Genomic DNA, 15,251 nt, shown 5'->3' on the forward strand with positions numbered 1-15,251 from the left:
TTTTTTTTTTTTTTTTTTTTTTTAAGCTTTCCATTTGTTTGGTAAATATTCCTCCATCACTTTATTTTGAGCCTATATGTGTCTTTGCCTGTGATATGGGTCTCCTGAATACAGCACACCGATGGGTCTTGACTCTTTATCCAATTTGCCAGTCTGTGTCTTTTAATTGGGGCATTTAACCCATTTACATTTAAGGTTAATATTGTTATGTGTGAATTTGATCCTGTCATTATGATGCTACCTGGTTATTTTGCCCATTAGTTGATGTCGTTTCTTCATAGTGTCAATAGTCTTTACAATTTGATATGTTTTTGCAGTGACTGATACCGGTTGTTCCTTTCCATGTTTAGTGCTTCCTTCAGGAGCTCTTGTAAGGCAGGTCTGGTGGTGACAAAATCTCAGAATTTGCTTGTCTGTAAAGGATTTTATTTGTCCTTCACTTGTGAAGCTTAGTTTTGCTGGATATGAAATTCTGGGTTGAAAATTCTTTTCTTTAAGAATATTGAATATTGGCCCCCACTCTCTTCTTATAGGGTTTCTGCCGAAAGATCCGCTGTTAGTCTGATGGACTTCCCTTTGTGAGTAACCTGACCTTTCTCTCTGGCTGCCCTTAACATTTTTTCCTTCATTTCAACCTTGCTGAATGTGACAGTTATGTGTCTTGGGGTTGCTCTTCTCGAGGAGTATCTTTGTGGTGTTCTCTGTTTCCTGAATTTGAATGTTGGCCTGCCTTGCTAGGTTGGGGAAGTTCTCCTGGATAATATCCTGAAGAGTGTTTTCCAAGTTGGTTACATTCTCCCCATCACTTTCAGGTACACCAATCAAAGGTAGGTTTGGTCTTTTCACATAGTCCCATATTTCTTGGAGGCTTTGTTCATTCTTCTTCATTCTTTTTTCTCTAATCTTGTCTTCCCGCTTTATTTCATTGAGTTGATCTTCAGTATCTGATGTTTTTTCTTCTGCCTGATTGATTCAGTTATTGACACTTGCGTATGCTTCACGTAGTTCTCCTACTGTGTTTTTGAGCTCCATCAGGTCATTTATGTTCTCTAAACTGGTTATTCTAGTTAGCAATTTCTGTAATCTTTTTTCAAGGTTCTTAGCTTCCTTGCATGGCGTTAGAACATGCTCCTTTAGCTCAGAGGAGTTTGTTATTACCCACCTTCTGAAGTCTACTTCTGTCAGTTTGTCAAACTCATTCTCCATCCAGTTTTGTTCCCTTGCTGGCAAGGAGTTGTGATCCTTGGAGGAGAAGAGACATTCTGGTTTTTTGGAATTTTTGGTCTTTTTGTGGTGGTTCTTCCTCATCATCGTGGATTTATCTACCTTTGGTCTTTGATGTTGGTGACCTTTGGGTGAGGTTTCTGTGTGGACGTCCTTTTTTTTGATGTTGATGCTATTCCTTTCTGTTTGTTAGTTTTCCTTCTAACAGTCAGGCCCCTCTGCTGCAGGTCTGCTTGAGTTTACTGGAGGTCCACTCCAGACCCTGTTTGCCTGGGTATCACCAGCAGAGGCTGCAGAACAGCCAAGATTGCTGCCTGCTCCTTCCTCTGGAAGCTTCGTCCCAGAGGGGCACCTGCCAGATGCCAGCCAGAGCTCTCCTCTGTGAGGTTTTTGTGGACCCCTTCTGGGAGGTGTCTCCCAGTCAGGAGGCATGGGGGTCAGGGACCCACTTGAGGAAGCAGTCTGTCCTTTAGCAGAGTTCAAGCACTGTGCTAGGAGATCCACTGCTGTCTTCAGAGCTGGCAGGCAGGAATGTTTAAGTCGCTGAAGCTGTGCTTACAGCTGCCCCATCCCCCAGGTGCTCTGTCCCAGGAAGATGGGAGTTTTATCTATAAGCCCCTGATTGGGGCTGCTGCCTTTCTTTCAGAGATGCCCTGCCCAGAGAGGCAGTCTGGCTACAACAGCTTTGCTGAACTGTGGTGGGCTCTGGCCGGTTCAAACTTCCCTGTGGCTTTCTTCACACTATGAGGGGAAAATCGCCTACTTAAGCCTCAGTAATGGTGGTCGCCCCTCCTCCCACCAAGCACTAGCGTCCTAGGTCCACTTCAGACTGCTGTGCTGGCAGTGAGAATTTCAAGCCAGTGGATCTTAGCTTGCTGGGCTCTGTGGGGGTGGGATCCATTGAGCTAGACCACTTGGCTCCCTGGCTTCAGCTCCCTTTCCAAGGGAGTGAATGCTTCTCTCTCGCTGGTGTTCCAGACACCACTGGGGTATGAAAAGAAACTCCTGCAGCTAGCTTCGTGTCTGCCCAAATGGCCGCCCAGTTTTGTGCTTGAAATCTAGGGCCCTGGTGGGCACCCGAGGGAGTCTCCTGATGTGCAGGTTGTGAAGACAGTGGGGAAAGTGTAGTATCTGGGCTGAAATGCACCGTTCCTCATGGCACAGTCCCTCATGGCTTCCCTTGGCTAGGGTAGGGAGTTCCCCGACCCCTTGTGCTTCCCAGGTGAGGCAACGCCCCACCCTGCTTCAGCTCACCCTCCGTGGGCTGCACCCACTGTCTAACCAGTCCCAGTGAGATGAGCCGGGTACCTCTGTTGGAAATGCACAAATCACTGCCTTCTGCGTTTATCTCACTGGGAGCCACAGACCAGAGCTGTTCCTATTTGGCCATCTTGCCAGCCACCTCCTATTGTTTTTTTTTTTTTTTTAAAGAGATGGGGTTTCACTCTGTCATTCAGTCTGGAGTGGAGTGGTGCAACCGTAACATACTGCAGCCTTGAACTCCTGGCTTCAATCAGTTCTCCCACCTCAGCCTCCCAAGTAGCTGAGATTACAGGCATAAGCCACAGCACCCATTGAGAGGAATGATTCTTTATTTTGTTTTTTTGTTTTGTTTTGTTTTTTGAGACTGGACCTTGCTCTGTCACCCAGGCTGGAGTGCAGTGGCACCATCTTGGCTCATTGCAACCTCCGCCTCTCGAGTTCAAGCAATTCTCCTGCCTCAGCCTCCTGAGTAGCTGGGATTACAGGTGCCCGCCCCCACACCTGGCAAATTTTTGTATTTTTATTAGAGATGGTGTTTCACCATGTTGGCCAAGCTGGTCTCGAACTCCTGACCTCTGGTGATCCACCTGCCTTGGCCTCCCAAAGTGCTGGAATTACAGGCATGAGCCACTGCACCTGGTCAGAAGGGTGATGCTTGATTAGTAAAATGATGAGTAGGTTTTTCTTAGATGGACAAGAGAGGGATGGCATTTAAAAGAGCTGATAATTTCAGAAGAACAGTTAGCTCAAAAAGCACAGCAGCACGAGGCCATTTACCATAGGAGCAAATGACCTTACACATCTTTGTGCGCCTTTTCAGTATAGTTCAATAACTTTTCCAGAAAAGGGTAAAAAACTCCTTTTATAAAGATTTCCATCCAAAATGGTTTAGTACTTGAAATAAGAAGCCCTTGGCTCTCTGAAAAACTATGTTGCAGAATGCCTTTATCTCTGAGGATCACCAGTATACTCAACTTTTAGTGTAATTCTGTGTTCCAAATGATGCCAAGTTCATGAATGTTTAGTAAATGTTAGTAGTTGTGACAATATTACTGTATTAAACATTCCTTTTTGTTTTGTCTTGTTTTGTTTAGCCTCCACAGCTTTCCTTGCTGATAGCCAGCCTCCAAACCGCAGAGCCCTAGCTGTTTATCCTGTTTTCCTGTTTTACTTTGTCATCAGTTGGATGATTCTCACCTTTACTCCTCAGTAAATCAGGAATGGGAAATTAAAAACCAGTGAATTGAAAGCACATCTGAAAGATGCAATTCGCCATGGAGCTTTGTCTCTGGCCCTATTTTGTCTAATTTTGGAGGTATTTGGTAACTGAGTAGGTGAGAAGATTAAAAGGGAGCCATATAGCAGTGTCACCACTTATATGAGGAACTGATGTTTGAAAGGCTGTTCTTTTCTCCCTTAATGTCATTTCTTTAAAAATACATGTGCATACTACACACAGTATATAATACCTCCTGAAGGCATCATGGAGTCACCGTGGTCCATTTGAGTGACAACCAGTGACTTGGGAAGCACATGGATACATCTTACAAGTTGAATAGAGTTGATAACTATTTTCAGTTTTGAGAATACCAGTTCAGGTGCAGCTCTTAAACACATTGCCTTATGACTATTAGAATATGCCTCTCTTTTCATAAATAAAAATAAATTGTCTATATCCATTTTCTTTTATTTTTCTCTCTTAAGCTTAAAAAGGCAATGAGAGAGGTTAGGAGCGGGTTCATACATGGAGAATGAGAAAACATGCATTAACCAATATTCAGATTTTGATCAGACGAAATTCTACACTTGTAACTTTGTTGCTAAGTGAAAAAACAGCGAAGGGGCCTCTAAAGAACAGCCGTCTTTGGGTCACCTTTGTGCAGTCACGCTTTTTGCCTATGTTTAACAGCATCAGGCTTGGCACCTCTAGTTTAAATCTTGCGCCTTAGCTTGAATAAGTGCGTCTAAAATGTTAGGTATCTAACATGTAATTTTCCGTTTGACTGAAATTGTGAATGTTTCGCATGCCTGGAACTTATCCAAAAAGAAGACCTCAAAACTGAGATTGGTAGATGTTCTTAGTGCATATTACATGTGGGCACCTGTCCTCTTATGTGAATGAGGCGTTTGAATGCAGTAAAATAAAAGGAGCTCTTTAATATTCTCGTATCTGGCCCTTTAACTAGAAAGTAAAGTAAATCAGAAGTCTGCATTTAACAATGTGAACAGGGAGGATTTTAGGGCTGATACCTGATTAAAGAGACAGCTAGTACTAGAGCATGTGAACGTGGGATGGGAAATGAGTTACAGCTGCCTGCCTTTTCATAGTGGGCTTTACAGTTCTTCCTCATTAGATGTGTTTTTGGGTTGGGGAATAACAATTATTGTCTTGATTTTAGACTGTTATCAAGCTAGATTAGCTCCCTTTAAAACAAGTACATTTTGCACATGGGCGACCCTACTTGTAACGTTGCTCAGGAATTTATGCCACATCAGAGTGGGAACGTTTTCAGGGAGCAGAGCATCTGGGACAGGCTGATTCTGATTCTAAACAGGGCTCCCTTTAAGGCAATATGAACTGTGCCTTCGATTAAATTGCCACATTGAAGGAACTCTAATAGACAAAGATTTACGTGTCAGGCGAAAACACGTCGGGTAAATATACTATGGAAGTTGAGATAATCATAGGACTTTCTTATGTCCCCAATTTCTTATCATATAATTAAGAAATTTATTCATTTGTATTTAAAGACTTACCTACACATAGATATATTATCCAAAATCCTAATTTTCTCCCATCCCCACATTAACTCAAGTGAACACCAGGGCCAAATGGGTTCCTTAAGAATTGATAATAAACGAAAGCCTATGCAAAGTGGGTCCCCTTGGTCCAGCCTTGTCCCAGAGTTTTTGTTATATATATCTATTTATTACAATTTACCTTTTAAATTGTAAAAATAAACCTTTGTGTGACAGAGCAATGTTTTCATCTTGATTAGTAAGAAAATACTTTGGAACTGATCCTCATTTGAAATGGTGTCAAATTAACATCCATGTTCAATGTCTGAAATTCTCTTACTTCCCGGCTAAAACCTCTTCCTCTCTATGCCCCCAAGTTGTTTTGTAATATGTCTGTAATACTATAATGTAAAATTAACAGAAGTAACCATGAGCTTCTCAAGGGGGAATTAAAAGGTGTTTATTGAAGTTTACTCGGGCCGTAATTGTTTGGGTCAGAAATTCCTAAGGCCTACAACTTTGGGGGGTTCGTGTAGATGTACATGGTGGGTGGTTATACATATCTGGACTTAAGAACCAGCTTGTTCTAAGGTATTATCTTTGCTTTGGGGACTAGGGAATGGATTTACTTGATTTAACCCTTTTTCTGTTGCCCTGAGAATACTCGCCAGTGCGCTTGTAGTTGTATGCATTTACCCCAAGATACTTTTGCCACGAAAATAATTTCGTAATATTTTCTACATCATTTTCACATTGACTTTGCAAACAGAAGACATTGTTTCTATTTATAGCATGTCTTTTTTTTTTTTTTTTTTTAGTAGCGGTATTTCTATTTACAAAAATATAACAATTCCTTGGATCCACTGAAATTCAAATCCTAGAAAACGTATGCAATGTCCTATACATGATATTTAAACATCATTCTCCGAACAGTTGGTTGCTGAGAGATTCATTTGGAGAATCAATTTTTTTGAATAGACCAGTTTCTGATGTTCCTGTTTGGAGAATAACTCAGGTGTTTTATATGGTTTTCACTTTGAAAATCAGATTTGGCTTTAGCCTCAAAGAGCCATGTTTAATGGTAAATTGGAGTGCTGGCAGTTTTTTTTCTAAACGAAAAGGGTTAAATGAAGGTTGATAAAATGGATGTTGCAATTGTCTCTGAAAGTGAGTGGCGTTGAAGGATGAATGAAATGTTTTCTTAATATATTTGCAAAAAAGTACATTGCTTTTCTGTGTATGCAAGTTAAAGACCCCAATAATGTCTGGAAGTTGTAACCCCTCAACGCAGCTTTTCCTGATTTGCTGCAAAGGCACATAGCTGATTATAGAAGTGAAGACAGCAAGGACAGGGGACTCCAACAAAGGAAACCCTGTTGCAGGAATTGGGAACTTTCATGCTTCAGATGAAATTCAGGCATGTGAGCATCACTGCAGAATGTGGCGCATCATTGCCATCATGAGTAATCACTTGCTGCTCCTACTTCTGAGACCAAGACTCTGTTGGCATATTCTTTAGCAATAGGATAGGTAAAGACTGGATTTAATAGCTGTTCAGAGTATAAAAACTCAATTGATGCCAACATATTTGAATGTGTGGTATAGTCTTAAAAGTCAACCGTTAATCATTTAGTCTTTTGCCTCTGAAGAGATTTATTACATGAGTTGATTTTGATCTTTTCATTGTGGTGGGGTTTTCCTGTTGTTGGGCAAGGTGAGGTCACAGGACATGGGACTAGTAAGCATTTTACTGTTTACTATATTTGCCTTTTTATAAACAGTATCTCCCAAAATGTGATTAGAAGGCTAGCAAGCCTGTATTTGGACATTTAATTGTGTACTCTACTAACAGTATTTGGACTGCCTGTTCATTCCTGGAGACAAAAGTGAAAATCTGTCAGTTCAAGTTCTTGGGTAACATCAAGTCATTAGAATTTATCTAAAGCTTGTCATGATTTGATAAGATATCCATTGCATGCAGCTGTTTTAGCTCAGTGCAAAACACTGAAATTGTGATTCTTAGACTGTTTCTGAGACATTTGGATGGAAATAAATGTATAAATGTTAATTGATGTATATAAATTAGAAACACTTTTCTAGATTCTGTAGACTTTTATTAAAAATAGAGAATTTCTTGGGGTTTACTCAGGCCACAGAATGGCCAAATAATAATAATGACAATGATATTACTAATAATAATAGCTAACCTTTATTTGGCACTTACTGTGTGCCAGGTACTATTCTATTTTTTTAAGAATTTTTAAAATAACAGCTTTATTGAGATACACTTTACCATGAAATTCACCTTTTTTTTTTTATTTTTATTTTTGTGAGACAGGGACTCACCCTGTCACCCAGGCTGGAGTGCAGTGGAGCAATCATGGCACATTGTAGCCTCGACCTCCCTGGGCTCAAGCAATCCTCCCACCTCAGTGTCCTGAGTAGTTGATACTACAGGCATGAGTCACTACACCTAATTGGCTAATTTTTGTAGTTTTTGTAGAGATAGGGTTTTGCCATGTTGCCAGGGCTGGTCTTGAATTCCTGGACTCAGGCAATCCGCCTGCTTTGGCCTCCCAAAACACTGGGATTACAGGCGTGAGCCACCATGCCTGGCTGAAATTCACCTTTTAAGATGTATAATTCAGTGGTTTTTAGTATATTCACACACAAAATTGCACAACTATCACTACCATCTAATTTTAGATCATTTCGTAACTTCGCCACGAAACCCCAGGTCTGTCGGCAGTCAGTTCCATTCTCCCTTCATCCCAGCCCCTGGCAACCACCAATCTGCTTTCTGTCTCTATTGATTTGGCCAGACACTATTCTTCCGTGCTTCCCATGCATCTCCTGTAATCCCAGTGCTACAATTCTCATTTTATGTGGAAAATTGAGGCACTGAGAGGTTAAGTAAATTGTCCACGGTCACACAGTAATTTGATTTACAACAGTAATAACACATTAGATGAGAACATAGGACACAATTTTGAATTCCATTTTTATGTACCTGAAATGAATATACCCCTCCCCCAAGGTATTTTTCCTATTGTTAGCATTTGTACCCTAGGTACAAATATAGGTATTTTCCCTATTGTGTTATGTACGTGAAATGAATACACCCCTCCCCCAAGGCATTTTCCCTATTGTTAGCCTTTGTACCCTAGAACTGACTGGATGTAGATAACATTTGTTTTCAGAGTGATGGAACACTGTATCAGCAGCATCTGAGAACATAAGAACAGTTGGACATTGGAAGGAGTTAGGTTTGTTGCCCTTATCCCTCCTTGAACCTCTTTTCTCTCCCGTTTCCACGACCACCACACACATATACCCCTTTTTCTCAGTCTTAAGAATCAATTTCTGCCTCTTTTTAATTCTCCCAGAAGGACGGTTAATGCATCACAGTTTAACTTGTCTATTCAGGTATTAATAGTCAAGGGATGCATCTGGTTGCTTATAGTACCAGTTATATTCCTAGGACCTTAGAGAGCGGTAGTTTGAGAATAGAATGCCTTTCTATTTGGGTTAAACTACGTGGGAGGAAAAAGTAACAGAGTAAAGGCTTTGCCTTAATGAAGTCAAGTGTTCTGCCTGGTGGGAAGTGGCCACACGCTGCGCTGGGCTGCCCTGCTCTTGTTTACTCTGTTCTCTCAGAGCCTTTGTACCTTGCCATCACTGCTGGTAATTTCTTGGTCCTTTTCGATACTCCATTTTAATCTTGATTTTTTTCTATAAATAATAAATCTATGAAAATCTGTAAAAGATTTGTGACTATTAAATGTGCAAATAAAAACACTGGAAAAAGAGAATTTGTGTGTGCCTATTCTTGTACTGAAGGCACAGAGATTTGCTACATCTGATTTCAGATATATTGCCATCCGACAATATTGAATGCTTTGTAAATTGGGCAGGGAGCAAGTAAGAAAGGGAAGTCACATTGAGCAAATGCTGTATACCATGCCAGGCACTTTATTAGTTGCTTTACAAACAGTATCTCCTCTGATGACAGCAGCCTTTTGAGATCAGAGGCATTATCATTAAAGTTGGATCTGGCTGGGTTTCGAGGCTCATACCTGTAATCCCAGTGCTTTGGGAGCCTGAGGAGGCAGGATCTCTTGAGCCTAGGAGTTCAAGACCAGCCTGGGCAACATAGGGAGACTCCGTTTCTTTAAAAAAACAAAAAAACAAAAATTAGCCAGACTCGGTGGTATGTGCCTGTAGTCCCAGCTACTCAGGAGGCTGAAGTGGGAAGATTGCTTGAGCTCAGGAGTTCGAGGATGCTGTGAGGTACGATGGTGCCACTCCAGCCTGGGTGGCAGGCTGAGACCCTGTGTCAAGATAAATAAATAAATGAAAATTTAAAACAGTTGAGAGATCTGGGAATCAGGTTAAATTGCCCAGAGTCACATAGTGAATGGTACAACCAGAATTCAAACACAGGTTTTAAGACTGCAAAGCCTGTTTTGGGGTTTTTTTTTGGGGGGGGGGGCAAGGGTTTTCTATATTGGTTCTTTGCCAAATTAAAACCATACTTACGCACTTAAATGAAGCTAAGCTAGGCCAAGCAGGCAATTTAGGCGCTTGGTAAAGAAAAACTGGGTTTTCAGCTTTCTGCTGGGGACTATACCTGTTCCCGCTCTTGACTTATAAACTACTTGGATAAACAAAATTCCGCATTGCCCTACACACATAATAGTTGAAAAATGTCATGGCTTTTATTTTTGGTACCAAATAAAATAGCAGAGTGATCAGTAAAAACAAGAAGTCTGTGAAGTATTGAGAGAATTTGTATCATCCAAGAGTAGAAGAGGAAGGGCATTCCCAATGGTAGAGAATACTTATGAGCAAAGATAAGAGGGAACAAGCAGGTCTGTCTGTACAGCTGTTCACTTGCACATGTGAGAGTGTGGCGCCTTGTTCTATACATAATCACAATGCATTGTGACACTTCATTTTCCTAGCTGCCTTTATTTTATGTCATTGCGAAGTAGATAAAGCTGATTATCTTATAGCTAAAGAAATAGGCTCAGAGAAGTATGTCCTGGGTTACAAAGTCAGTCTCAAGGATGCAATTGGTTGTTCCTCATGTTAATACAATCTTTCATTTTCTAATGAGAATGCAAAAGTTGAAGTGAATTCAACTGAATTGGGAAATGGAAGAAATTAGTTGGCTGAGACCAAATTATTGAGAGTAGGTATTGAAAACCAGGGAATTGTGAAGTTAGGTCTTACTGTGGTGGGAAATAGGGTGACTTCAAGGGGAATATCTTGATGAAAGTGACCTCAAAGGAATAAATGGGGACATAGTGGGAAATTGGATTGGGAGGAGGGTAGAGGGAAGAGAAGAGTGTGAATATATTTCTAAGCTGTAGGTCTGAAGTCGGGAAGAATGGTGGGCTAACAGTTGTGGAGGCACTGACTTTGGCTGTCACAGTGGTGATATTCTACAAACCATTGAAAATTGGCGCCTGGAGGGTAGTATTATAGAAGTCATTGCTATAAATGTAAATTTGAGCTTACAGATGTGATGAATGTTGAGAGAACACTGTCCAGGCACAGTCTTGATGACAACCACAGTACTGGGTGATAGGCCTATGAAAAGGAGCCAGAAAGATGAGGAGGAGGAAGTTACGAAGCTAACACTTACCTGCCATGGATTTTCACATTGCTGTCTTCATCTAACACTAACCCTGTGAGATCATTCCCTCCATTTTTCAGAAGAAGAAGAAGTTTGGATTCAATACCTTGCCCACAGTAAGTGGCAGAGGTAGAATGTGAACATAGGTCTGTATGAACTCCAAAGCCTTGGTGCTTTCTGCTCTGCTGTCACCACCATGCCCGATTAATTTTTGTATTTTTTTGTAGACACGGAGTTTCGCCATGTTGCCCATGCCAGTCTTGAACTCCTGAGCTCAAGCGATCCACCCACCTCAGCCTCCCAAAGTGCTGGGATTACAGGCATGAGACACCATACAGCCAAATATTTTATTTATTTATTTAAATAAAAACATGGAAGTGTTGATGAATGTGTGTGTCATCCTTCTGCAGGGACCATGCTAATGTTCTCCGCATTGTTCCGATTTTAGTATATATGCTGCCTAAGAAAGCACTCCAAAAGTATTGATAGGTAGGAGATGGAGGTTCCTAGTCTTTGTTCCTTATTTGTAGATTCAGATCAGGCACAGAACATTAGAGATTAAAAGAACATTAGCAATAATTGGTTCAGTTTGCTCATTTTACCAATGAAAATACTGAGGCTCAGAGAGGGAAAGTCATTTATCCAACGTTGTTGGAAGGAACCAGACTAAAACTTAGTTTTTTTCATTTCTGGTTCGCTGCTCTTTCTACCACGTGAGAGTACAGTAGCTAAAAGGATGATAACCTAATGCAGGTTAAACAAACAAAACACAAATCCACAATTCTTTTTTTTCTTCTTTTTTTTTTTGAGATGGAGTCTTGGTCTGTCGCCCAGGCTGGCGTGCAGTGGCATGATCTCATTGCAACCTCTGCCTCCCAGGTTCAAGTTCTTCTCCTGCCTCAGCCTCCCCAGTTGCTGGGATTACAGGCGTGAGCCACCGCGCCCAGCCCACAACTTTTTTTTTTCCGTCAGTGGATATGTGCATATTTAACAGTGAAAAAGGAAGGAGCTCATGAGAAAAAGTGATATGCTCTAAGGAAAAGAGTTTATTGAAGGAGCAACACCCTAAAGAAGGTGAAAAGGGCTGGGATTCAGAATATAGTTGGTAGATGTAGCTTTAGAGAAAGGAGAGAAACCTCTTGTGAGGTGGAAGAGAAGAATAAGTGGCTAGAGGCATGGATGATGAAATGTTCACACATTCAATAAGCTATTGAACATTCTACTACTACACTAGATAGGATTCAAAAATGGCTAAGACGCTGGTCTCTGCTATCAGTACTAGCTGCCAACAGGATGCAGCTTTGATAGTTCCAACTACATGGCATGGTGAGAAGGAAGGAGTAATCAAGCCAAAGAAAGAATGGGAAATTCATGGGCAATAATGGTAGCCATGGCCCTGGGTAATATGTTGAATGGCTGGAGCAGGCAGGAGTGGAAGAAAGATTGAAAATTGAGATCAGGAACTCAGCTAATGTAGTCCAGGCAGGCATCCAGAGAAATCCAAGGAGAAATACAATCCAGGGTAGTGGGGCTGGTGCTATAGCTTCAGAACCAAGAGTGGGAATGTGTTCCCTTCCAGCCACCATCCAGATGCCAACCTGCTCTCATCCAGACTTCTCGAAAAAGCTTGTCTACATTCATGTTCACTTACCAACCAACTGCAGTCTGGCTTCATGCCCATGTCATGAACATTCTCAGAGTGGCTGCTCTCACTAAAATTGCTAAGCCCTTACCTTACTCTACTGCACTGATGCTGTTGTTAACTCCTATTCCTCCTGGAAACATTTTTCTTTCTTGTGTTCCATGACAGCTAACTCCCTTGATTGTCAAAATAGTCTATTTCTTCTTAAAGAATCCCTCTTCTTCCACCTGCCCCTTGAAACTGAGTGTTTTCTCTGCCTTCTGCTCTTTTCAATCTACAGATTCTCCCTAGATATCAAAATTCACTCTCATAATTTCAACTACCATTCAAACTATTCAAGCTATTGTTTTTTTTTTCTTCCCAGCATGCATTTTCATTTTCTTTCTAGTTCCTTTGGAGAATTCCTCCCTTACTAGACTGACCTAGACTGAGTCATGTTACCTCCTTTCCTTGATCACAGTGATTAAGTAATGAATACTTAAGCCAAGTTGGGCCAATCAAAGGCCTTTCTAGGTCTAGGCCTTTTCTGCTAGACCTAAGAAGCCAGACTGTCTTCCTTTTGTATTATGACTTGTAAAGATGCAAGCCTGGGGTGGTCAGTGGCCAACTTTTTCATCACAATAGCAGAAGAGAATGAGTGTATCACAAGAAGAGAAGCTGGCACTGAAGGAAGCTTCATGAGGTTTAAGCCTGAGTCCAGCTGTGCCTGAAGGCAGTGAACTCCATCCTCAGATGGATCAGCCAGTAAATCAGCTTGAGGAGTTCTGATAACTCTGGAATCTCCAGTTTATGACTCTGACATATGATTTCTAGAATGATACAGAAATAATTGCTGGACAGTCACTTGAATGTCCCATTGCTTTTTAAACTCGTCACGTCTCAACTAGACTGGGCAGGTCCCCCAAACCCTGCTCCTCCTATGTTCGTTATTTTGGAGAACCACTACTATACCTAGTTACCCAAGTCAGTAATCTGAGAATTGCCCTTAACTCCCCCTTCAGTTTCTTATATCCATTCAGTCACCAATCCTGCTAATTTTACCCAATAAACATTTCTCAACTCCATATCTTACTCCCTGTCCCCACTGCCACGGTTTGGTTCAGGTTCTTATCTTTTCCTTTTTGGCCTGTAGAAACAACTAGCTAAGTAATCTGCTTCCATGTTGCCCTGCTCAAATCCATTTCTCATACTGTTGTCAGAGTGACATACATTAAGTGTATATTTGACCCTATCTCTCTTCAGTTTAAATTGCCCTACTGCCTTCGTGTCCAGAGTTGGTTCCTTCCAGTGGGTTTGTGGTCTCGTTGACTTCAAGAATGAAGCTGCAGACCTTCTTGCTGAGTATTACAGCTCTTAAAGGTGGCACGGACCCAAACAGTGAGCAGCAGCAAGATTTACTGTGAAGAAAAAAAGAACAAAGTTTCCACAGCATGGAAGGGGACCTGAACAGGTTGCCACTGCTGGCTGGAGTGGCCAGCTTTTATTCCCTTATTTGTCCCTGCCCATGTCTTGCTGATTGGTCCATTTTACAGAGTGCTGATTGGTCCATTTTACAAACCTCTAGCTAGCTACAGAGTGCTGATTGGTGCGATTTTACAGAGCACTGATTGGTGCATTTTACAAACCTCTTGTAATACAGAAAAGTTCTCCAAGTCCCCACTCGACCCAGGAAGTCCAGCTGGCTTCACCTCTCATCTTCACATCTTCTTTGGGACAAAACTGAAGCCTTTTATGCCACTGATTGCAAGACCTTCTGTCATCTGGCCCTAGCTTTCCACTCTTCCAGCCTTGAATTCTGTACTCCTGCAACAAGGAACTACTTGTTCCCAAGCACTTGCTGTGCTACTTCTCACCTCCCTGCTGTCCCTCTAAAGTGCCCTCCACACCCCACTTTTACTGTAAAAGTCATCCGGGCCTCACCTCATCCAGCAGGCCAATTGCCCTCCTCCCTTTTCACCTCCTCTGCTATTTCACCTGGCTTAGGTATTCTCTTCTGTGCCATCATAATACCATTCATTCATACATTTAACAAATATTTACTGAGTGCCTATTAATAGTGAACAAGACAGAGTCCCCACTTTCACGGAGCTGACATTTTCTTGCATTCTCTTGTGGTTAAGTTCACATCTGTCATTGTACTTAACTACACTATGTTAAATTATACTCACCTGTTAACTTGTCCATATCTCCTACTAGATCATGAGATATAAAATGACAGGAATCATGCCTAATTTATCTCTTTGTCCTCAAAATCTAGCCCAAAACTTGGTACATAGTAGGCACAGTATTTGTTCAGTTAATTAGACTCAGAAGTGTCATTCTAGAAGACTAGCATAGTATTCTGTTTTGTTTTGCTATAATGGAATACCTGAGGCTGGGTAATTTATAAAGAAAAGAGGTTTATTTAGCTCACAGTTCTGCAGGCTGTACAAGCATGACACCAGCATCTGCTCAGCTTCTGGTGAGACCTCAGGAATCTTACTCATAGAGGAAGGTGTGTCACATGGTGAGAGATGGAGCAAAAGAAAAGGAGAGAGGAACTAGTATCTTTTTTTTTTTTTCTGTTTTTTTGAGATGGAGTCTCACTCTGCCACCTAGGCTGGAGTGCAGTGGTGCCATCTCAGCTCACTGCTACCTCCACCTCCTGGGTTCAAGTGATTCTGCCACCTCAGCCTCCCCAGAAGCTGGGACTACAGGCACGTGCCATCACGCCTGGCTAATTTTTGTATTTTTAGTAGAAAC

At 41.5% G+C, this 15,251-nt stretch overlaps 1 protein-coding gene across 1 annotated transcript in view; it reads left to right on the forward strand.

Annotated features, from left to right (window-relative positions):
• YIPF6 (Yip1 domain family member 6) overlaps positions 1-4,297 on the forward strand; it is a 29,914-nt gene extending 25,617 nt beyond the window's left edge. The window contains exon 6 of the mRNA XM_017895361.1: positions 3,582-4,297. Coding sequence (XP_017750850.1) covers positions 3,582-3,700 — 119 coding nt within the window. The 3' untranslated portion in view covers positions 3,701-4,297. The remainder of the gene's footprint in view (positions 1-3,581) is intronic.
• Positions 4,298-15,251: the final 10,954 nt, after the last annotated feature.

Source organism: Rhinopithecus bieti, unplaced genomic scaffold (genome assembly GCF_001698545.2).
Source record: "Rhinopithecus bieti isolate Rb0 unplaced genomic scaffold, ASM169854v2 scaffold_26729, whole genome shotgun sequence".
Taxonomy (NCBI): domain Eukaryota; kingdom Metazoa; phylum Chordata; class Mammalia; order Primates; family Cercopithecidae; genus Rhinopithecus; species Rhinopithecus bieti.